Below are 23,197 nucleotides of genomic sequence, written 5' to 3'. Positions count from 1 at the left end.
TAATCAGGGTCTCCGACGAAGGGGGGGGGGCCAGGGGGCCATGCCACATTTTCTATTCTGTGGCCATGCCCCCATATTTCTGCAAAAAAATGAGTTTTTTTTTCAAAAACTTTTGTTACGATTTGTTGAATTTTCCTTTGCCCACCTCCCCACTTTCCAACCTGCGTCGGAGTCCATGGTAATGATTCATTCCATCCATCATCACCATTGACAATTCATCCATAAAGAACGAAAAAATTGATGACGTCATAAAATCTTTTGGGATATTTCGATTTTGACAAAACAAGCAGGAGGGACACCTTTGAAGATTCAAAAATAGTTAAATCCGTTGCATGTTTTCTGAGATATTCATTATTAATTATTCGAAGTTTGCTAATGGATTACTGTTATTTTGGCTTGGTAATCATGAGTATTTTGCACATACAATGGTCTTCTTTCGCGATATGCTGAAAATCCAAATATTCTGAAAAAAAGACTTTCCTGACGTCATTTCTTTGCCATTCTATTCGTGAAAAATTGCTCTAGATGAATTTTAAATCTCTTATGGATGGAAGTTTCAATCTCGAGAAAGATATTTATCTATCAAAGTACCTGAAAGCACCAGAGAAAGTTACAAAAATCTCCAGCATCACGTTCGCCATCTGCTCAACATCTCATTCGTATTGATCATTTTATCCCGTCTACCAAGATGAGTATGCAAGCGAGAGGGTATCCAGTTTGTGTTTATACTGTTTGTAAATTTCATCCGGTTTGCCAAGAAGGATTCAGCACGAGATCAGATTTTGCGCATTTGCAGCAACGAAATTTGAACCAGTGTTTGAGGAATGAAGTTTTCCCACGTTCAAAAGCCCTGGATACATCCAAGAACGTTTTCTATCTTCGTGAAGCAATAAAGAAAGAAAAAAGAATGTGGAATATAAAATATTTCAAGAAATGATGAAAATAGAAGTTTAGCCAGGTTAGCATTTATGAATTTATGGATACCAGTTTTGTTGGAAAATCTATTGTCTTTGTGCAACCCCTTTCGACTCTATTTTGCAATTTATTGAAAAACTTGGGGTGGGGAAATATTTTGGCAAAATATGCTTTGTAATATTATGATTTTAAAACTGCCTGTAAGTAACTAGAGGTTTTCAATGGGTGTTTCTTATTGATAAAAATTGTCATTCCCTTGTTGGTGAAAGGGCAATTTTTCACAGTTTAAAGGCGTAGTCTAACAAGCTCTATTTTTGCACAGGCCCTCAAAGCCCAGTGGCTGGCGCCGCTTCTATATGCATTTAATCAAGCGAACAATTGCGATTCGTGTTTGCTCAACATTGTCAAATGTTCACAAATATTAGGAAACGAAGCTCACGAGATTCAATGAAAATAAATGCAAATATTTAATAGCAGGCATCCCTCTTGCTTTTATCAAAAATAACTCTGCTTTTTAACTACAGTAAACAAACATTAACATGAGGACGTGTTGATGTAAAGGAGGTCATGTTCAACTTACACTCTTTTTTATAAGAACAATTTTATAAGAACACGAGCCTCAAAATTGGTCAAGAGTTAAGAACAAATTAAGAACAAGCTGAGGCTGAGCTACTGTAAAATGAAATTTTGAACAACGTTTTATCTCAAAAAACGAGGATTTTTAGCCATATGTGGGTGCTTTTTCAGTGAATATTCAATCATGGCGGCAAATGAAGGTTGTCTCGCGCATTTTATTGGCAAAAGAGGCCTGAACACCTCTTATACCATAAAATCGCACTGCTTATACCATATAAATTTAAGAACAAATTAAGAACAATCCAGCCTGAACTCAAGTTTACTGGTTCTTATAAAAAGAAAGAGTTTGTAAAAAATGCAGCATTGTGGAAGTGTCCTAAACACAACTGGGAGGATCTAGAAATTGCAGTCCTCTTTGTAAAGATAGGCTGATCCGATTCGACTTCTTCGAAGTTCAGAATTCATATTTGTCATTGGCCATCTTTAAGAAACAGATAATGTGAGATTCAACCTTGGAAGATTTCATAAATGTTATCCGAAGAATGCGTTAACTTCCACGCCTTTTTCATGGCATCTTTCCTAAAGTATTGCGAAAATCATACCCTCTTAGACTCATTGTTGAAATATGTTTGCTTTTAAAAAAAACAAGTAAGGGCAAAGGTGTTATTGAATACCTGTCTGATCGTTTATCCAACCTCTTTATACAATTTTACATCTTTGACAGAGGATAAGGTAAAGGAGAGCGAGGGGGCCTTTGGTCCTGTAGTTATCATTAAGCCACGTCCTTATAAATAATTGCAAAACTTTTCAAATCCCTGATCACTGGGATGTTGTCATTACAATTCAAATAATGACAAGGGCTACGAAGAAGGGGTGTTCAATGCGAAGTGAAGAAAGAAGATTCTCAATTGACAATTAGAAATACTTGGTGAGAGATGATGTACTTTGACTTTAGAGCAAATAATTGACAAAACCTAGAAGCAACCCTAAAGCTCGAGACTTCTGAATTGTTCTGAACAGTAGAGTGGAAAGTTCAAAATATGTCTTGAGAAGATGAGGGTGTAGAGATAAAAAATATAATATTTTATATACAAAATATTATATCACAAATATAAAATTTTCAGTTAACATGGAAAAGTGGAAACATAGCATATTCAAAAACTTTTCGGCTGACAGAGAAAAACGTATGTCGAATTTTTTCCGACAGAGTAAAATAGTTTGTCGAACTTTTTGTCTGACAGAGATAATGACTAAAGGTAAGCATATGTTTATATCTAGACAAAGATCGTAAGTAACGCGTGAGGATGAATGACGCGTTTTATTGGGTCCTTCTTTTTGCCCACTCGGCAACTGGTATCCTCTCGCCAAAGAAAATTTTCTGAGGTACGTACTTCTTCTTTTGTTTGTCAGAAATTAGCCCAAGATCGTCAAGTATATATTCCCCTAAAATTTTGACCATCGGCACTAAAGTAAAGGTTAGCACAAAGCGCCAGTTAGAGATTTTAGTGTTAAAACAGTGCGAAGCTAATAAAAAAGTATTTTGGAGCACTATTCTCTTTTTCAGAAATCCTGTAGTTCTATCTCGATGTTTGAAAATGAGCATCTCCTTGCTAGACAGCTAGTTTGCTTTGATTCAACAGCGTTTTGCCTTTGCAACGTGAGAACTAATTTGGGCATGCAAAAGTTTGCTAACGTAATAAGATTCAAAAGAAGTCATAAACCCCAAACTTTGGCCAGTTACAATTTTTTCACTTTCTGGCGAAAGGTGCTCTTTCTGCATGTCCTTATAATACAAACTGATAAAACATTTCTGTCGGAGCCCACTGTTCAACACATTGCTACGTCCCTGCATAACGTTTCAAAAGCCATAAGCTAGTCATTCCTGTTTACTATCCTGCAAGCACGAAAAAGTTTCTGTTTTCTGTGTTGCAAAATTTCTGGCTTTTGTTCTATACGACTTTCTTTCGGATGCAAGAAAAACCCCATTCATGTTTGAAAGAGATAAAAAAAGAGGCTGACCTCAAAAGTACGTTTAGTCGCTTTTGAGCACAACAGTTAGAATCAGTAGTATCATTTTAAAATCACTCTGCTTGGTAAAAATAACAAAATCGTATTCTGTTCGAGGAAAATCTCCCCTTGAACTAATCTTTGAACCAATCTACCCTTACTCTTTGAGGGAATGGAAGGCCAGAGTCCTCCCTCTAATCGCTTATTTCTGATTTGCCTGCAATTTCTAATTCAGGTTTTTCTTAGCATCTTGGCAGAAACCATCAAACGTCTCTACTGTCGCTAAACCTGATGCATAATGCTAAGTACGAAAAGAAGCCGGTCTAACAAGGTTATTATTGAGCCCCCCGTCCAAAGCTGCACGGTAAATATTGGAAGTGTTTTGCCATAGGCTGGTCATCATGTGTTGTTGTTGCCATAGCAAATGCCAATGGGAGCCAAGCAGCAAGTACTTATAGCGTTACCTATAGTTTAAACGCAGAGGATCAAGTTATTGCACCGTGCTTCGAGCAATTTACACAGAATGTGCCAAACAGTTGCCAAAATGACTCTTGTCACTTTTTGACGTTGATGTTTACTGGGATTTCATCTCTGCTTAACCTTGAGTAACCTCGCAGAAATTCAATAGCCGAAACAAACTGTATCAGTTACAAAGAAGACACAGAGAGATCAAGGCTCTTTTAAAAGCATTTATTACCGTGAGTCCAACGATAGTAAGGCTTCGATAAGGACAGAGGGTTTGCTAATCCAACACCTCGTTTGTGTCTTTTTTATTCCACAAGAGACAACCACTGCATATAAGCAGAGCCAGAGCCGTTGGATAGAGATTGTAGTTTGCAAGATAAATAGCAACTGGTTATCGGCGTGGCTAAATATTTTCAAAGACGAAAGTATACTTCAATAGGTATGTTTTATTCTGTAGCTTAAAGAAAAGTATAATTAATATGCAACAGTAGCATGATGTCTTTATTTTTAAACTATTTGCCCTAAGAAGGGCACATGAAACGTCAGCTTTACTGCAGATTAAACTGATATGCTCTTCACTATCCTCAAATTTCTCGAGGTAAAAAAGCTTGTACCACTGACTCCATTTAATCTTTTTTATCCAAACAGGTTTGATGTCACTCCGTTCAGTTTTTATTTAGTTTCCTTGTTTAAGACTATGATAGCGTTCCAAAGAGAATGAGGTGGCATAGCATTGACATATAAACCTCGTGCAGTTGAAAATACAAAATAGGTCGGTCTCATTTAAAAGTGGGCCGCAACAATTACTCATTTAGGACCTTCTAGTCTAGGCATGTCTTTAAGTTGAACAAGGTGCTTAGCAAATTTAATAACTTGGGAAAAACGTTCAATAAGTCGATCAGCCAATGCCCGAATGTTCGCTTAAAATTCGTAAAGGTATTGTCACCAACACCCTTGCCTTCTCAGAGACTTTTCTATAGCTTCCTATGTTAAAACATTCGTTACAGTCTCTATCAACAAACGATGGCATGGCAGCATTCAATGGAGTGGGGGCGAAGGGTGTGTCTATTCTATGGTAAATATGAACATTGGAAAATGAGCAGGAATTAGCAAACAGCATGTCCGAACACACATAAATTAAGATATGAAAAAATTAAAATGGTCGATTGTAATAGTGAGTATTTATCAAGGTTTAAGGTAATAATTAAACGGAGCTCTCTGGCAATGTATCTACCGGGCAAATTACTAGAGTATTTAAGAGGATTTACTTCAGGGGTTGCCCCCTATTTCCTTGCATGTTACCTCTGATTAAGCAAAAATCCTCTCTGTCACAGATTATATATAACGTGGCGCGCTTATATATTATATATAACGAGATACGAATGATAATAAGTATAGCCTCTAATAATCTAGCAGCAGAGGTCCTCTTTGGAACCTCAGTTGAAAACGTCGGGCTGTCTGTTCGTATCAAGCGAGAATTGCGCGAATGAACCTTTGACAAACAGAAGTATCCATCATCTATTTAACTTCCAAGTGCACGTTGCAACATGAAAAAGGAATTCTCAAAATTGCTTTCCGTATAAGAAATCTATTGTTCTCACATATCTAATTTGAAAAATTTTGTAACAGCATGTAATATGACCTCGTTTTATGACGAAAAGTAAGAAGTTTGAAATCTCGTAAAGCTAACCGTATTGGCGATCTGCTTGCATAAAGATGCCTTTATTCAATAAGGCTAGATGCGTCTAGACAGTAAAGTAGTTAGAGGAAAACAGGCGGGGCCAAAACTCTCCCTGTGAAGCAACATATCATTGAAAAAAGGCATAGACAAAGTTCTTCTCCTTTGAAACATGGAAGTATGTGGATACTTTTCAATTGATAGTACAAGATTTTCTTATGAAAAGCTTCACGCAAAAGAAGATGAAAACCTCTCTTTTTCAATATGAAAGTAGAGTTTATTTTCAATAGTTTTTTTCGCCTTTAAAGAAAGAGTCCACTGCAAGAATCTTTGGAGGGACCCCAGCACTTTTTTGCAAGACAACAGAGCTTTTCAAAACATTGGAGTTTTGCAAAACAGAAATAATTTGTTATGATTCTTAAAATCTCCTTTGGCCCCCCCCCCCCCCCCAAACTTTCCAACCTGCGTCGGAGCCCATGGTTCAAATAGATATTCGTAAGGAGATGAAGTACACTCTTTTTTTTTATAAGAACCAGTAAATTTAAGTTCAGGCTGACTGTTCTTAATTTCTTCGAAAATCTGAGGCTGGATTGTTCTTAATTTGTTCTTAAATTAAGAGGGTGTTAGCAGTGCTATTGCTAGCTTTTTCGCTCTAAGGAGGTGTTCAGGCCTCATTTGCCAACAAAGTGAGTGAGACAGCCTTAATTTGCTGACAAATATGAATATTCACCGAAAAAGCACCCGCACATCGCTAAAAATCCTTTGAGAAAATCGTTGTTCAAAATTGCATTTTGCAGAAGCTCAGCATCAGCTTGTTCTTATTTTGTTCTTAACTTTTGACCAGTTTTGAGGCTCGTGTTCTTATAAAATTGTTCTTATAAAAAAAGAGTGTAATAAGATAGCCAGAACCCACGTTGAAAAGAGGGGCATCCCCCACGAACCAAGAACAACAAACGTAGGCACGTAAAATGTCTGAACTGACCAAACCATACCCAAAAGCCCAACACGCTTTGTATGCGCGTTTAATGTCAATATTTAGTTGGCATTGAGGAAAATTTCTGCTTTTTGACCATATGATATGTACATTATATATAGAAACTTGCATAAAATTTACTCTATCGTAAGTAAAACACCCGTCTATAAAAGTTTTTTTACGTGACAAGTAAGATATCAGTGAAAAATGAAGGATGGTTGACACGGTAACAGTCAAATGATCAGGGCATGGGTCAACAGTCCAGTTCAGTTCTGAATTCTAACTCCCTGAAAGAACATTGCTTTCAATTTTCTACTTGAAAGTGCAAGGAAAAACAAAAAGAATGTAATATGCACCAAAGAACTCTTAGCAGCACGTTTGAAGAAGCAGATCGATTTAAATTCACTACAGTTATTGATGTAACTATTATGCACGCATTAATCGCCAGAATCGTGCTATGGAATCCTACCATTAGGCGATTAGTATAGTGTTTGTTTGATTATTTTTTTTCTGCAGAAGCAAGCATTTACGCTTAGAGTAAATTCAAATTTATCAGCATTTGTACGATGAAGGTCAATTATGACCGGAAACAGGGGCTGGGGTCAGGGGGAGGGGGAGGGGGAGGGGTAGGTCATATATTTTTCTGAGTTTTCTGTAGTTTTCTGAGTTTATTTGCATCGGACTAAGCACTGATGCAGAGAAAAGACGCATATATAAGCCAGACAAAATAACAAGCGCAAGGAAATGAAAGGCATTCAGATCTTTGTGTGTTTACATGACAATGACGCAAGCAAAACTGTAAAAGCATTCGCCGTAGAATTTTCCCGCGAAGTTCATTACCCCGCTTTGATGTAGTGCAAGAGAATCAAACAGGGTCAGAGATTTACATTTACGATGAGTCAAAAGCAGTTACGTTCATAAATTTGCACATACATAAAACGACAACGACGTAGCAAGCAGTAATGGTTTTAAAAACAATTTTCAACAAAAGGGACCTTGCTAGTGGGGAATCATGGGCCAACTAGTGGGGAAATTTGAGGGCCTGGTGGGAAAATTCCCCACTCATTTGCATGTTGAAAGTTCCCCTGACCCAGCTTTGTTAACGAATGGTGAATATATGGTTTCTACATACCTGGCAAAAAACATCAGTTTTGAAACTGCAATGAAACGGAAAAAATTTAATATATGGGCTAAAATTTTTCATTTCATGCTACTTAGATTTCTTTCTGAATGTATTTTAAAAGTTTTATTAAAATCAAGAAATTGTAAAATAAATGAAATAGACGGATCTGATTATTTTCCATTTAAAGACAAAATGAAGTGCGTCTTCTAAAACCCAAAGGAGCTTGTAACACAGCTTTTATACTTAAAATATATTTCATGCTTTTACAATCAATTTTCATTAATCAGAAGAGAGTTATTACTTTTACAAAGATCAAGCAAATTACTTTATTCATAATTTAGCCAGCGATGGATTGGAAATCCGAGGGCCTCATTCCAGGATTTGGCAGTAGGTAAAGGAAGGGGGCGCAAGGGTTGAGACAACGCATCCTTAGGGATTATAGCATATATCTAATCCTCATTTTGGATAAATTTCCTATTGCCATTTTGGGTACCCTCGGACATACAAAGTTATGTATTCACATTATCACTCAAGCTCTTTCAGTCTGTGACGGACAAGCTGCCGCTGAGTAAAAGTTAATGGACGTAGCCTTAGGCAAATTTTAATGGACATATAGCTCGTTTTTGCATCAGTAGAATACTACATACTCCCATTACTGCTAATTTCCATCGGTAGATATTAGAAAGAGAGAATTATGGCCTTCCCCTAAAAAAATTGCCTTCCCCTATCAAATTCTTTCTATCAATTTCTAGAAGAATAAAGTAGAAATGTCAACAGGTCTTGGTTAGGAAGCGGATACAAATCTGGGTTAGGAAGCAAAAACTGGGTTAGGAAGCGGATACAAATCATAATCTGTAGAAGAAAAAAGAGTAAAATTTTAGCTGGATGAAAGTTGAGGTATTTTCTGCACCCGGTGTTTAGGATTGTAGAACTCCAGGATAAGAAAGTTCGCTAAATGATATATTCTGACGATGATATGCATTGAAAATCAAGGGTTGGAATAAGGTAGGGTTGGGGTAGAGTCAGCGAAAGGGTTATGGATGGGCCTAGGATTAGTGTAAAAGAATCGCAATGATTTGGCCTGAAAAGAGGAGAATGTAAAAAATGTTAGGCAATTTTACATTGTACCGAAACGGTAAGTAAGCTTAGAGCATCTGAACAAATCTAAATATAGAAATCATACCGCATTTTCAACTTTCATAATTATTTAAAGTATTATTGGATGAATACGTGATACCCTCCCCAAATTGCACATATCTAAAGAAAGGCTTAAATGGGAAACTTGGGGATCTGGATCACACGGCCTCTGTGGCGGCGGAGTCGCAAAAGATGAGGGTACCTATAAGCTGTACCACTTTTCCCGTCGGCATATAAAGGATCTTTTGTTACTGCATTGAAATAGGTGCATGCTTAGTTATATACTACAAATATCTACTATACATGGTCCTATACAAGTTGAAACTATTGCCACAAATGTTAACCTGTTATTCTTTCAATATTTTTTTACCACTGGATGCCTTGATACGGTTATACTTGTTGATCACATTAGAACGTTTTAGACTGATGCGGTTTTATTGATGAGTATTGGGTTTATAGGGGAAAGTGGTAAATAAGAGGGTTGCCGGGCACAGGCAGGATTGCCGCCCACTGGTAACTGATACAGCAATTGCGTATGTCATAGTTCAAATATTTTTCGTTTCAGGTCCCTGAAAACGCTTGACAGACCACTCAAAAAAGGCTACCATCTCGTACAAGGAAATGTTTCGTGGAATCATTTCGGCATGGTCGCATGTTATTTTACACACGTCAGCCAGAGTCATATAGCTGGAGTCGTATAGCTAGAGTCGTATAGCTGGAGTCATATAGCTGGAGTCGTATAGCTGAATTGCTATAGCTAGAGAGGTATAGCTAGAGTCATCTCGCTGGAGTCATCTCGCTGGAGTCATCTCGCTGGAGTCATCTCGCTGGAGTCATCTCGCTGGAGTCATCTCGCTGGAGTCATCTCGCTGGAGTCATCTCGCTGGAGTCATCTCGCTGGAGTCATCTCGCTGGAGTCATCTCGCTGGAGTCATCTCGCTGGAGTCATGCACCACGAGTCATACAGCTGGAGTAATATGGATAGAGTCACAGTCTTATTTCAGTGGACACAGAGTTTTGATAGATCACTGCAGAATGTCATGGCTTAACAAAAGTTTACTTAGGTTAAATCAATTGAAAGTGGAGACAAATAATTAAAGAAGAGTTGATTCTAGCTCAAACTTGCTTGAATTAACAAAATCTGAGGCGATTAGAAAAATCTATTGCAGTGAGTGCATCATAAGCCAAGCCTGTTTTAAGCGAGAAGTGGTTGCAAAAAGGACAAATGTGAGATGATGACGACTGAAGTTTTTATAATCTGGGACAAAAACTACAATGATTTTGTCGAATTTGTTTATGGGCATCTTAAAAAAGCTCATGTCCGAGGTTATATGCAGTTCCATGCATTTACAACGTCAAAAATCGAAGACAAGAACAAGCCTCGTTATGTTCCATGGATCTTAGAGCACCAAAGTTTGACAGAGACAAATGACGGACCGGAGACGAACCTTGTTTCTTATATTATGAGAAACCTGGTAAAAGCTTCGGGGGAAAAAAATCAAAGGGCAGAGAAACAGCTGCAGCAACGACGAAAGATTATACTGGTTCAAACAAAGCAGGGCCAACATGAAGAGCTTCAACTAATTTTGTCAAGAATAGACGAGTTTACGAAAGGAAATGAAGTGAGAATATATCGAATGGAGCAGAATTTTCAGCCAAGCGCAGATGTGAATAAGAGTAGTAGTGGCACTTTTGGCGCTGACATGACAGCAAGCAAGTCAGGAAGTAGAGCAAGGGAGGATCACTTTGATGCTACAGCAAGCGCAACACCACTAAGCGACCTAGATAGCGACATTCCCAAAAGACACAGCCCACTATGCTTCAAATGCCTTGCCCAGTTAAAGAATTTTATTCTTGAATATGATGAAGCAGAGAGGGCTCGCAGAAGCTGGCCAAGCTCGAAACAAGGAAATGAGTTAGAAAAAGGTATGTGTCCATTGTGTGCGAGATCATTTTACGAAGAAATAACACACGGGGAAGGTACAAACCACTCTATGAGAATTAGCAGGTCGTTGAGAAATCCTAGGGAGAAGGACAGGCTTATATGGAGCGGCAATCAAGCAAAGGAGGCTTCAAAAAACTGCTTATTTTGCTCAGGGGATACCCATTTAAAAGACAAAGCCAGCCAGAGATGTGCAAGAAATTTGACCCTACACGGTAAGAAACCGAAATCAAGTTGTAGCTGTGAAGCAAAGCCATTTATGTGTACTAAATGCTTTCTTAATTCTCTCATCGCAAATGGTGAGAATAACTACATTGGGCTAGAACAAGGAGCAGACCATACAAATGTAATATCGTCTGAGAGAGAAGATTTCAGGCCAGGATCAGCACCGGCTAGATTACAATATTACAAACCAAAAATGGAAAGAAAAAACCCTAAATACTTAGCTGGGTCTACAATTGGCTCAATAACTAAAACAATAGAAAATGCACAAGAGCGGAAAGTTGTGGCAGAGCCTAAAAGTGAAAAGTATGGTAGATCCGAACGTAGGTCTAATAGAAGATCCACAGACAATTCTGGAATTTTTGATATGCAAATAGAAAATTCATTACATGATAATGCTGAGAACATCCAAGACAAGGAAAGCAGAACATTAACGGAAGAGGGTGACCGCAGAGACGACACAGAAGCAAGTAAGGTCTCATTTGAAGACTCACTTGAAGAGCTTCTAACACGTTTAGCTAAAGGGTCTTCTAGGGTGTCTGAACGGGCAGAAAATGAAGAAATCGATTATCCACTTATTGGTAAAGTCGGTGACGGATCAGAGCTGCAAATAGAAACTGAGCCCAATCTAAAGTCATTCGTCTCGGACGGAATCAGAAATGAACGATTGAATAGGATTGATGATAGCAAATCGGAATTGAAATCTCTGGAGACCATTGAACCTTCTCCAAAAATTCATCCTCAGTCTTATAATGGTGTTCTGATCAAGACGCCATCTCGTAGAGAACGCAAGGATGTCGAGGCGCCTTCGCAGGAAGACAAAGCATCAAAACCTTTGACGAATGGACATTCAGACGAAAATCATTACAACTACGAAATTTTTGATCAGCTTGGAAAAGAAGCAGATCTTCACAAAATTCGTAGTCCAAGAAACAAAGGAATAGATTCGCTAAAAAAGGGGGAAAATGATAAAAATGGACAACATTTTTGCAAATTCTGCCCAGAAAAAATGTTTACTTCAGGGCATGTCTGGAAAATACACATGAAAAACAAACATAAGAAGTGTAACTGTCCTTGCGGGCAATATTTTGAAACGAGAGAAGACTACCTGAAACATTTTTATGGAATATTTCCTCTTGCATGCTTCGTGGAACGAAAGTGCCCTGAACGGTTCCGGAGTCTCTATTTCCAGGCGGTACATCATCGAGACAAGCATTTATGTGACCGGCCTTTCTTTTGCGTACTTTGCTTTGGGAACGACGAGGACCCTGAAATAAAAAGGCGAGCCTCGTTTAAGGACATGAAATCACTAAGGATTCACGCTGAGAGCATAGGACATGATCCAAATGAAATGTTCCTGATAAGCAGCAAGAGCGAAATCGATCATAGTTCTCTGCCTTGGAGTATGAAATGCTCAGGAATTGATTTTTGTTAATACAAAATATCCTCGCATATAATAACCATCAGACGCTTCTTAGGTCTTGCTTAAAAGTGCATATGGGAGTTGTAGAGTCAACAATTTTTAAAGAACTTTTGTTTAAAGTATTCGTTTTGATTACGAGCTTATTCAGTGATTTCTAGCAGCAGGGTTGTCTTGTGTTGTGATTTGCTGTGACCAGAGCAAAATACTTTTTTAAAGAAATCCAAATTCAAATTCTTAGGCTCATTTTTAGCGGAAATATTCTGTAAATAAAGTGCAGTTAGTATTCTTTAAGGCCGGCTTCAAAATCAGCCTCAATCGTATCCAGTTTAGGCCAGTAAACGTTCATATCGTACAACATCCGTACTTTCATGCCAACTTGGAAAAACTGTACTGCTTTGTTGTGTGAAAATATTGATGCAAAATAAAATTCGCCTAACGGTTATGAATTGTACGAATTAATGAATTCCATGTTTATATGAATTCAGCAGCATTCATTGGAGCGTCTGGGTATCGTGATGTCCTATCCTACCAGATATTGTTTGTCACCAAATTACAGAAGATACTGTGGCCAAATTGCATTATAAACTGCGCAGTAAAGATCTCTTGTCGTTATTTCTTTTAAAATGAGAAAGATACAATGCTTTATAGCAAGACCAAATTTGCATAAATACAAGGGCATTCTCGATTTGATCTTCATTGTTCCCCTTACATTCTCAAATTGATCTTCTTCCGCACTTCTTCAGAAACTCTTTTTGCAGCAGGTCTAGGAATATTAATTGACTTTTACGTCTTCCAAATGTCCCTTTTTTCGCAAAAATACCAACTGTTACTGGATTCCGTTGGATCTTTTACAAGGTTTCCTGTGGAAAATGTCCACTGACTCAAGAAAAGCTTTTGCCGCAAGATTTAGCAAAAAACGTGAGAAGAAAGGTTTTAGCGTAAGAAGGAGTTACTGTACGGTTTTGTATTCCTTACTGCTAACAGTGATATTTTAATTCATCGGGTACATGGATAAAAAGCAAGCAGATATGGGTCATGCAATTAACTTGCAGCAAACTATTAATACAAACATTTTTCTTAAATGTATGAAACCCTTATACTGGGTCTATAACAAAATTTCTTGTAAGAATGAGCGTTTTCATGGGACATAATTAGCCCCCGCCCCCCCCCCCTCAGCTTGCGAATGAGATCATTTTGCCTTTTTATGTTCAATGAAAATCGCAAAAATTTATTACAAAAATACCCGTGAAGTCCTCAAATGTCACAAATAAGGCAGCAAATGACGTCCAATCGTCGTTATACTTTTCATAACACCTTGCTCTGACAGAAACAAGCCAGTAGGCACTGCCTCCGCTCTATAAATAAGTTTACTTAACTACTTACAAAAAATTATCTAGCAAACCAAAGGTTAACTTAAAAATATGACACTTAATATAACACAAATTATTCTGCACTAGCTTTATCTGTAAAAGTGTTTAAAAACACAAAAATAGAAAACAATATTTATTGAAAATGGAAATGCTGGCCAAGGGAGGAAATTCTGACTTAGCAAGTACGGCTGCGTCTTTTATGAATTCTGTCTTTCAGATAAAATCTTGATGAAAACAGCACAATACCAGCAAGTGGGAAGGGCAAAAACGATGACCAAAACATGAAGCTATACTTATTTAATACAAAACTGAATCTGGTTGAAATAAGGGAGATATATGAATATTTGTTCGATAAGAAACCGTCTTCAAAAGACCTGTTCTGCCTTAAGATGTCCGGGAATTATGCACTGAAACAGCAGTATTAGCAACCCTCAACCTTAAGGAACTGCTCGAAATTCCTTTATTAGGGGTGAGGTGGAAACGATTCTTTACGACAATTAAACACATTTCCTGTTGAACTGTCATAGATAAATAGAAAGAAGAGATCTTTATGAGTTATTAGGTGTTTCATTTCATGTAATCTCGTGTTTCGTTTTTGTCTTTCTAAAAAGAAGCTCTTAAGTCCCTGAGCTATAAAAAGAAGCTCTTAAGTCCTTGAGCTCTTAAAAGAAGCTCTTATGACCTTGGCATCAAGAAATCTTTAAAAAACTTAAATCACTAAAATCAAACAAAAAACTTGAAAAGCTAAGTTCTAATCTAGAATTTAGTTTCTTATAGATTAAATTATACCTATATCTGGTGGGTGTCAAATCCATGGGTTTGGCAAAAGAGGCTCCGAGCGGGTGACTTCGAGATACAAGTGTTAACCCTTTAGAATGTCATAAGTCGTTAGATACTCTATTAACAATGTTTTCTCCTTCACCGAATGGAGTATTATACACCTTAGTGATAAATAAAACCAAAATAATCTACTTAAATTCATTTAATGTTTCATGTAATTTCAAACATCGACCCACAAGGCCTTGCTTTGTTCTTCTTGGACCCTGTCGTTGATTTGCGAACATATGCTGTGGAGGGTGTTGCCATGTATCACAGCTGAAAGACAAAGTTGAATTCAAAATGAGAATCTGGTAAAGGCGGGAATGGTTACGAAGGTCGAATTAGTCGGAAGGAATGTTATAATAAAGCTGGCAAGGTAAAGCAACAATGATTCAGGCTTTTTTCGACCAAAATTCGTTATTTTTTGAAGCTTTGGAAACCGACGGATACGTAGAAAAAACATCTTCTCAAAAACGATTAGGTCATACCTGTAATTTGATGTTTATAATCTCTCTCTAATTTCGTGCCTTGGTCAAAAAGGTCTTTTGCCTCTCTCGAAGTTAATTTTTCTCGAATATAATGTCCATCACGCAGCTCCCTAGAAGCGACAAAAGATTTTTTATATCTGAGCAAAAAAAGGGAAATTCAAAGATTACAAGCGATTCTTATTTACAAACTGTGGACAAAATGTTTCGTAGTTGGACCACTAGATGCTTAAAGACCGTGGAATATTTCGTGTGACACTATCACATGTCGGTTTGGCACGGTGTCATCAGGTAATTAAATTCAATGCTGGAGAGATACATTGGGAGAGACAGACGGTTTAATGCACAAAGATTAATAACAACATAAGCAACAATAACAAATCATCAGACAGACAATGTTAGACAGGTTCGGCCACGCATATTATCATGTTCACATAACCAACGAAAAAATATCTTTTGGTCGTGTACAAGAGTGTTCCATAGTTCAGTTCCGTTTTCTCAGTGCCATACTTGAGAGATCTATGAAAGATCTTAGGTTTAAAAAGCTATTTTTCCCTTTTTTCTTTTTGCTAATGTTTTTGCTACTTTCTTACACATTTATCAAACTTGGAGTGAGCGAGCAAAGATTTTTTAGGTGATGTGAGTTTGAGAAATAGCAACGAGCTTAAATTCATGCCTATCCCTCTATTTTAAAGACTAGTAAATCCGTTTAAATTTCAAATGAATGAATAATATAGGTACCAAGGCCAATGTGGTCCTTTCATATTTTTTAACGATACCAACATTTTCTCTTATTGGAATCAAAAAGCCAAATATCATGTCAGGTATACAAAATGTTAACCTGCTCCTAGAAACTATTAACGGATCATCAATGGCTCTCCGCATACTGTACATTTGATTTAAACTGATAATGTACTGAAGATTGTTAAGATCATATCTTTATCGATCGAGCATGGGAAATCTAAGCTTGATCGAGCATGGGAAAAAACATGAATGGGTATACAATTCCAAGCATTGAATAGACATGTTTCTAGACATGCAGCCTGGATCTTATTGGCGTCTAGTTCCCTAACATAGTCAAAAAAGTTTGAGTAAAGTTGCGAATAAATTCAGTGAATCTATGGTTGAGAGTTAAGCTTTTTGTAAATACAGGAAATGAGTTTCAGCATGAATAGGTCCCCAGCTTCTTATTAATAACTCAAAGTTTACATTCCCAAATTTAATTGCTACTAGAAACCACAGTAGGAATTTCAGAAACCTTGATGATAAATCGTGGTATCTATGTAATGATGAGAAGAGCAATCATTGACCAATCCTTTTTATCCTTTCATAAACTTCATCGTAAGGCTAGCTATTACAAAGAATAGGACTTTGAGCGATTCCATTCATTGAAAAGCCAGTGGAATTTTCAATTCCGTGCAGAAAACAACGATCACCTAAGATTGCAATTTCAAGCAGAAATATTTACTAGAAGATGGCTTTATGATATATATCAAGAAATTACGAGCCCCTTTTTCTAAAGAAGTGAGGTTGGTACAGATTTACGCAATAGCCATCCTGATTTCTTTTGTAATAAATTTATATATTCTCTTCATTTTCTTTTTTTCAAGTGGAACGACCCACCCCCCCCCCCCCCCTATCTTTAAACAATGAGAATTTTCAGTGTTAAACAATGGTAAGTTAATTGAAAAATGGGTTCGAAAAATATGTAAAGTTTGTGAAGTTTTGGGTCCATGTGTCTTTGGATTGGTGTAAACTGTAAAGAGTCCTCAGGGTGATAGTTTCGGTTTGTCTTGAAATGACTATCTACAATGTCTCAATTCCCACCAGTAGAGTTGGAACAGTTTGTCCACTTTTCTACTGAATATCTCCCCTCCTCCTCTTAAACAATGCTGGAAAGAAAGGCGACTTTCTAGTTCAGCATTGTTAAGGGAAGAGGGGAGATATTCAGTTGAAAAGGGGAGATTTTTTACATCAATCAATAGACACACTGAAAATTAGTTGCCAAAGCTGGAAGCAAAGCACAGCTTTGTCAAACAGATCTGCCTGAAGGTAATCCTTGTTATGAACCATGCGAAGTTAACATGGAATTTAGCTTACTATCTAATTAATTAGATTCTGGATAATAAGAGACTCAGGTGAAATGTAACAAGATAAAGGATGGATAAACTTCCAATCCAATGGTCAATGCTGCTGGTCACAGACAAAGCAAAACTTGCGATTTCAAGGGAAAAAAGAGGATAAATTGATAGCTTGGATGGCAAACATTGAACGAAGATTTATATCGAAGCAATAATGATCCCCCAGCTTAAAACAAATATATTCTGTTTACTTGACTGCAAATATAGTTTCCATTTCTGCAATAATAAATCTTTTGAAAATGGCTTTGAAAAAAGCAAACATTTTACAACATACTAAAAGCTTTTTCGTCTGACACTACTCAGAGCATAAAACGTAAGAATAGGTTCCGAAAAAACACGATGGAAAAATATATACCCAGTTGTGGATCGAAATAGGCCAATCAGAAAAACGCAAGCACAAGACCGGTATAGTTGACCAATCAGTGCTGCGAGCCTAAAGAAAAATTACCAATGGAGTCCAAGAGAGAAAACGAACTCCTTTTGTCTACACAATGGCGGCTTTTTCGTTTTTATGTAGATAAAATAAATCTTTTGTAAAGTTCGTAATATTATAAGTGTTGTCCTCCTCTGTGAGATTGCCTCTTTTGCATTAAACTACTTGCTTTTTCGTGAATGTGCATGTTTCTAAGAGCTTAAAGTTTTTGTTTTGAACTTTAGATCTACGTTCTGAAAGGCTGAATCATATACTCGAATGTAACACAACTGTAACATATGTCTATCTTTTTCATGTTGCGATCGTTAGAGGTTTCCATCTTGTCGTTGCCGAAGTATGAATTCTTGGTTCATATGCGATAGCAAGGTCACAAGGTGAGGTCCAGTCTACATTACAGATAATCAAAAATAGAAATTTATTTTCTCTTTATTCGAATTAATCATCAAAGAGATTGTAGAACTATATAAAATATTCGAAAATAACTAAGAAATTGATGATCAACAGGGTCCTTTCTATTAGATTAGCTAATAAAAGATGATTGCAAGTTTTAGCAAGAGAGATTCTATAACAAATAGAGACAACAAAACAAAACTCACTTTATCTGTTTATGTGATTTGAATTTGAGCAACATGACAACAGCATGTAGGTTGAGTGATGTCAGCCGTTCCAGAGAAGAAGGGTTTACATCAAGTAAGCAATGCTTGTTCTGGAGGGGATAATAATTTATTACAACAAGCCATACGAAAGATTAATTAGAGCAGACTTTCTTGGCTTCAAACTATAAGCTGGAGCAATGCAACACAAAGCAGAGTAGTCAAACATAAAAATGTATAATTTGAAAATCTAAATTCTTAAAATTGAATAAAATAGACTGATAGAAAATATGTTTTTCGAATCGCTCATCAAGCCACCAAAACGTTTTCCAACAAACATGTCAATATTCCTATTGTCTCTTTTCTCTCTCTGAAACCGAATCATTTGTCTTATGAAATGATCTTGTATCCCACCATAACGAATAAACAGAGAGGAACTTTTGCTGAATTTGAAATAGACTAATAATTCACTCCGGCATAATTGGTTCCATCAGATCAAAGAAGAGCAAACAATTTCTTGGCTACACCTTTACGTAATTCTTACCTTTAAGAAATTCATTTCTCATTGGTAAAACTATATATGATCTGCCTAATAAATCTTTCTTCTTACACTTGAACATTCAAACGATTCAAATCAAGTAATTCGCCATGAAATTAAAAAATCATCAATACAATTCTCAGTAAGTGAGACTTACGTGTCAATTTATAGCGTCGCCTTTATTTTTAACTAATAATCAATAAGAACTTTGCAAAACGTTTGATCGGGCAAAAGGACAGAAAACGGCGAATATGAAAATGGAAAATTCTCAAAATTCTCTTGTGTATACCTTGTCGATTACGTCTTTTATTCCAGCTTGCGTTATACATGCGAAACTCGTGCCTCGTCTTGATAACGTATAGTCAAGATACATTCCTGATTCAACGTCCTTTTCAACGGAGTCCTTTGTTGTGCGAACCATTTCTAAAAGTTACAAAAAGAATAGGCGTAACTAAAACAAAGAATTCAGCACGGTTGATGCTACAATATCCTGAAAATATAACTAAAAAACTGCAGTCCATGGTAAAATAATTTATGAAAGATTGCATACTAAAGAAAACTACAAATTTGTCGATTGGTTTAGATTTTAAGTTACCTGGCAATGAGCGGGCAAATTTGTAGGGCCATTCCATCACGAGTTTGTCACAGACTGGCTCTGACAAAGGACCAATTACCACAATTGGCCGCAGGAAATGACCTGATAATAACAACAAATTTTCAAATGATTTGATTTAAAAAGAGGTTCATTTCAAGTTAAGCAAACTACATAAATGACAGTTATATGCTTCAATAAAAAAAATCGATGATTGCCACAATCAATGGCGGCGCCAGCCACTAAGCTCTGGGGAGGACAAACCAAAAAAATTTAAGCCACACCCTTTTAACCACCTGAAAACGCCCTTTTACCAACAGGGAACGCCAATTATATCCGAAGTGACCGCCTATGACAAACTTTTGTTTGAAAATTGGCAGTTTGAGAATCATAGGATTACATCACAAAAAGTACGGTGTCAAAATATTACCCCTCCCCCAACATTTTCTCATCGAATTTAGACGAAATACAAAATCGATTCTGCTGAGAACTGGGGGGGACGTGTCCCCCCAGTCCCCCCCGTGGCGCCGCTACTGGCCACAATATGCATTAGAGAGTTTTGATTTGATATAGAACTTACAGGTCAGGTGATGAGATAACTCATGGGTACAAAACCCTCTGGAATAATCTGTATATATGTTTGAATGGGACGGGGAGGGGGGTTAGAGATTGATTGGTAGGGGTTGACTCACAGGCTGTATGTATGAATTTTTTTACTTAAAGGCTATTTATCCATTCTTTAATAAAAGCTTTATGGCATTAGAAGGATAAAAAGCGATTTCCATCCAGCTATAACAAGGTATACGAATGCATTTGAATTACTCACGGTTTGTAGATAAACAAACACTAAACTTACTGTCGCGTCGCATGACCAACTGATACGCAGGCAGTTCGGAGTCTACGAGCAAATGGATAACTTACTTGATAATTGCAGTTACAAATAAGACACATTTAAGATGCTCAATAAACATTATTCCCATCTCTCAGTCCATTCGAAATCAGGTACGTGAACTTTGGCTTTATAGGTACGTGAACTTTGGTAGTTCTGGTAAAATGAGAAGTTAGTTATGATAAAATCTACCGTTGGTATTAAAGAATCATACAATCTCCTTGAATCTACGACTAATACGAAGAAATGGAAAGGAGAATAGTGAAACTGTAAGCTAATTAAAAGCTATGTGATCTAGGTAAGGTCCCGTTTAAAACCGCTGCTAATTTAAAGTTAACAGCATGAAGGGAAAATGAAGTTTCTTGTCTTGTTGCTTCTAGCTTCTCCTCAGTGTTTCTCACAATCACTCAAATACATAACTTCATTGAAATCAAATTCAATAATTCATCAGATTTAGACTGGGGATTCGAAAAACATCTTCAAGGCGGAGTACCTGAAGCGAAAGCTGCTGAATTACTTCCAATACTGCTGCCAGCCTCATCTCCACGAGAATCACTGCTCTCACGCGAGTGGCTTATCGAGTAACCATGGGAACCTTTTTTGCTTCGCCTGAAGAAGCTATGTCGAATTTTCATTTTATCGTCACTGTAAACTGAACATCGCCGCAGTAGTACTTCTTGTTCAGCCCTTAAAATAAAATACAAGAAGAATCAATATCTTGCGTCATCTAAAGACATTTTGATTGGCAATACGATGCAAATATTCCAACAAGTAGGCCAGAAAACCACTTTGCCCACTGAAGAAAGGATGAAAAGTGAAGAGAATCGAAATCGGAAAAATGGTTTCAAATCATAAGAAACCGAAGAAGGTAGAAGTAGAAGGAAAATGATGAAATAGGAAATAACAACTAGGCCATGATCAAGATAGTGATTTCAAAAGCAGGTGATGCTGTAGTTTTCTTGCTGATAAAAAGAAAAACATTTACTATGGATGTATATGCTTCTAAAAGCAAGAGCAAGGAACATAATAAAGACGTACTTGGTTTTGCTTGGAATAGTTCCACACTCCTTTTTCTGATCTTCAGTGTCGGTGACAAGCCAGGCCTTCCAAAGCCCAAGTTTTCCCTGATACAAAGTGCTCGTCACAAACAAAATGTCGCCTCGCTTGAAGTTAAGTTCTTCTTTGTTGTGTGCAGCTCGATCAAACAGTGCCCTGTGAATGAAAAAAAAACTTTGAAACAACACTCCAATTTGTATTAAGGTAGGGCAGGTCAAATCATATTGCCACAAATGATTCACGTAGAACAAGCTATTGCAGCCTATTCTGGCTTAGAAGTTTAACTATCATTATAAATGATGACTTTTTCGCTCTGAAGATAGTAAGTTTAGGAACTGTAAAGGACCGTGTCCTGCCATAATGCTGTTTGTGTAGAACTGGTCTTCTCAAAGTGAATATGTCTTCATGTACCGACTGTATACCGGCCCTGACTTTGATTTGAACGAATAGTACAACACGAATACCATTAACGTCACGTTTAGGTTTATTCAAATGTATTTCTAGCAATGCTGATTGCTTCAATAAAAGCACAAGGTCTACAAAAGCCTCCAAGGTCTACCAAAAATTTTTCAAGGTTCACAAAGGTCTACCAAAACCTTTAAAAGTCCATGACGATCTACCAAGGTGTACCACAAAGTCAGAGAGGTCAGCTATACCGTATTTACTCCAAATTTGGATGCGGCGTATTTACTCCAAAAACTCTGATCTATGCTGTTGATCATAGATCAACAAACAAAAATTTGTTGACTTGAATGCATGTCAGAGCATAGATAAAAAACTCTAGTAATATCCTATTTAACTGTTTTTAACACCTTTTTTAGGATTGCATTGCATTCAAGTCAGCAAATTTTTTTGATTGTTTCCTACTTTTTAAAAATGTAGATTATTAAATTTTGCTTATCTACCTTCCAAGAAGTCATGCTAAATTATATAAAAAGTATACATACAATTTAATGTCATATAGAAGTTTTAGAATTTAATGCGGCAATCAAAAACACGTGTCCGCGTACTTTGTGTCGAAACAAGCTCAAAATCTCTGCCCAAAGATCTGTTAAAAATCATTGGAACATTTACACGTTAGGAAGGTATCTTTACCACTCATGTTATTTCCCTTCCCCCTTCTGATGACGTTGTTAAATTTCAATATTGCATGATTGAATTTAGAATTTAGATGAATTGAGAATTTAGCTACAACGACGAAAACTTGGGATAGTAGTTAAATCCAGGAGTTTGCGATGTTTGAACTTAGATATTGAGGTGTTCAAACCGTTTCTGGCACAGGATAAGCAATGTATCTGAAAGGGTTCAATTAGAGTCATGCTTCTTAAGAAATAGCAGATAATACGCGATAATAACAGAAATTAAATATCGAATAGATATCATTAACATACCGAACATAAAATGAATCTCCGGGAAGTTCCTTTGACTTTCTAAAAGCTGGAATCAGAAATTAGATAGGTTTAAAAAGGCAAGAAATTTTTTCTTCAAAAGCAAGAAATTAGTATAAACAAAAAATAATTAACAGGTACTATGATATTTCAAACTTGTATTCGCATGTGAATAGGTCCAATTAAAAACCTATCATTAAAGAAATAATAATCTAAATAAATATGATAAAAATGTATTTTAAAAAGCTTAATTTTGTAGCTATTTCTACGAAAAAAAGCCCCAATTGAAAAAGGCATCTTAGAAAATAGACTCACGTGATACAAGCGGCTAGATGAAAAACATAAAATTGGGAAGTGTTGAAGAGAAAGATGCTCAAACATAAGCAACCATAAAAATAGGGGGTAAATGTCAGGAGTATCAGTTACAAAAAC

General features: G+C 36.9%; 2 protein-coding genes across 6 annotated transcripts in view; one reads left to right on the top strand and one right to left on the bottom strand.

Annotated features, from left to right (window-relative positions):
• The first annotated feature begins 52 nt into the window (after positions 1–52).
• LOC135689944 (uncharacterized) lies at positions 53–12,941 on the top strand. The gene is made up of 2 exons (XM_065207313.2): positions 53–4,402; positions 9,440–12,941. Exon 2 carries the CDS (start codon positions 10,107–10,109, stop codon positions 12,471–12,473), a length of 2,367 nt encoding a protein of 788 aa, XP_065063385.2. The 5' UTR covers positions 53–4,402; positions 9,440–10,106; the 3' UTR covers positions 12,474–12,941.
• An 800-nt stretch (positions 12,942–13,741) lies between these two features.
• LOC135689941 (disks large homolog 5) overlaps positions 13,742–23,197 on the bottom strand; it is a 42,442-nt gene continuing 32,986 nt past the window's right edge. For 4 of the 5 annotated variants that reach the window (XM_065207305.2, XM_065207308.2, XM_065207310.2 and 1 more), the window contains 9 exons: positions 22,769–22,814; positions 21,360–21,533; positions 20,815–21,008; positions 20,259–20,330; positions 19,436–19,537; positions 19,130–19,263; positions 18,306–18,415; positions 15,139–15,248; positions 13,742–14,926 (listed from right to left, as the gene is read on the bottom strand). In XM_065207305.2, the coding sequence (XP_065063377.2) occupies positions 14,832–14,926; positions 15,139–15,248; positions 18,306–18,415; positions 19,130–19,263; positions 19,436–19,537; positions 20,259–20,330; positions 20,815–21,008; positions 21,360–21,533; positions 22,769–22,814 (1,037 nt within the window). In that variant the 3' untranslated portion in view covers positions 13,742–14,831. The remainder of the gene's footprint in view (positions 14,927–15,138; positions 15,249–18,305; positions 18,416–19,129; positions 19,264–19,435; positions 19,538–20,258; positions 20,331–20,814; positions 21,009–21,359; positions 21,534–22,768; positions 22,815–23,197) is intronic. The other variant, XM_065207306.2, reaches the window with a different exon arrangement.

Source organism: Rhopilema esculentum, chromosome 5 (assembly GCF_057945365.1).
Source record: "Rhopilema esculentum isolate cy_ngs chromosome 5, ASM5794536v1, whole genome shotgun sequence".
Lineage (NCBI taxonomy): Eukaryota > Metazoa > Cnidaria > Scyphozoa > Rhizostomeae > Rhizostomatidae > Rhopilema > Rhopilema esculentum.
Note: the sequence above shows the minus strand (reverse complement) of the source record. Positions and strands in the feature narration are given on the sequence as shown.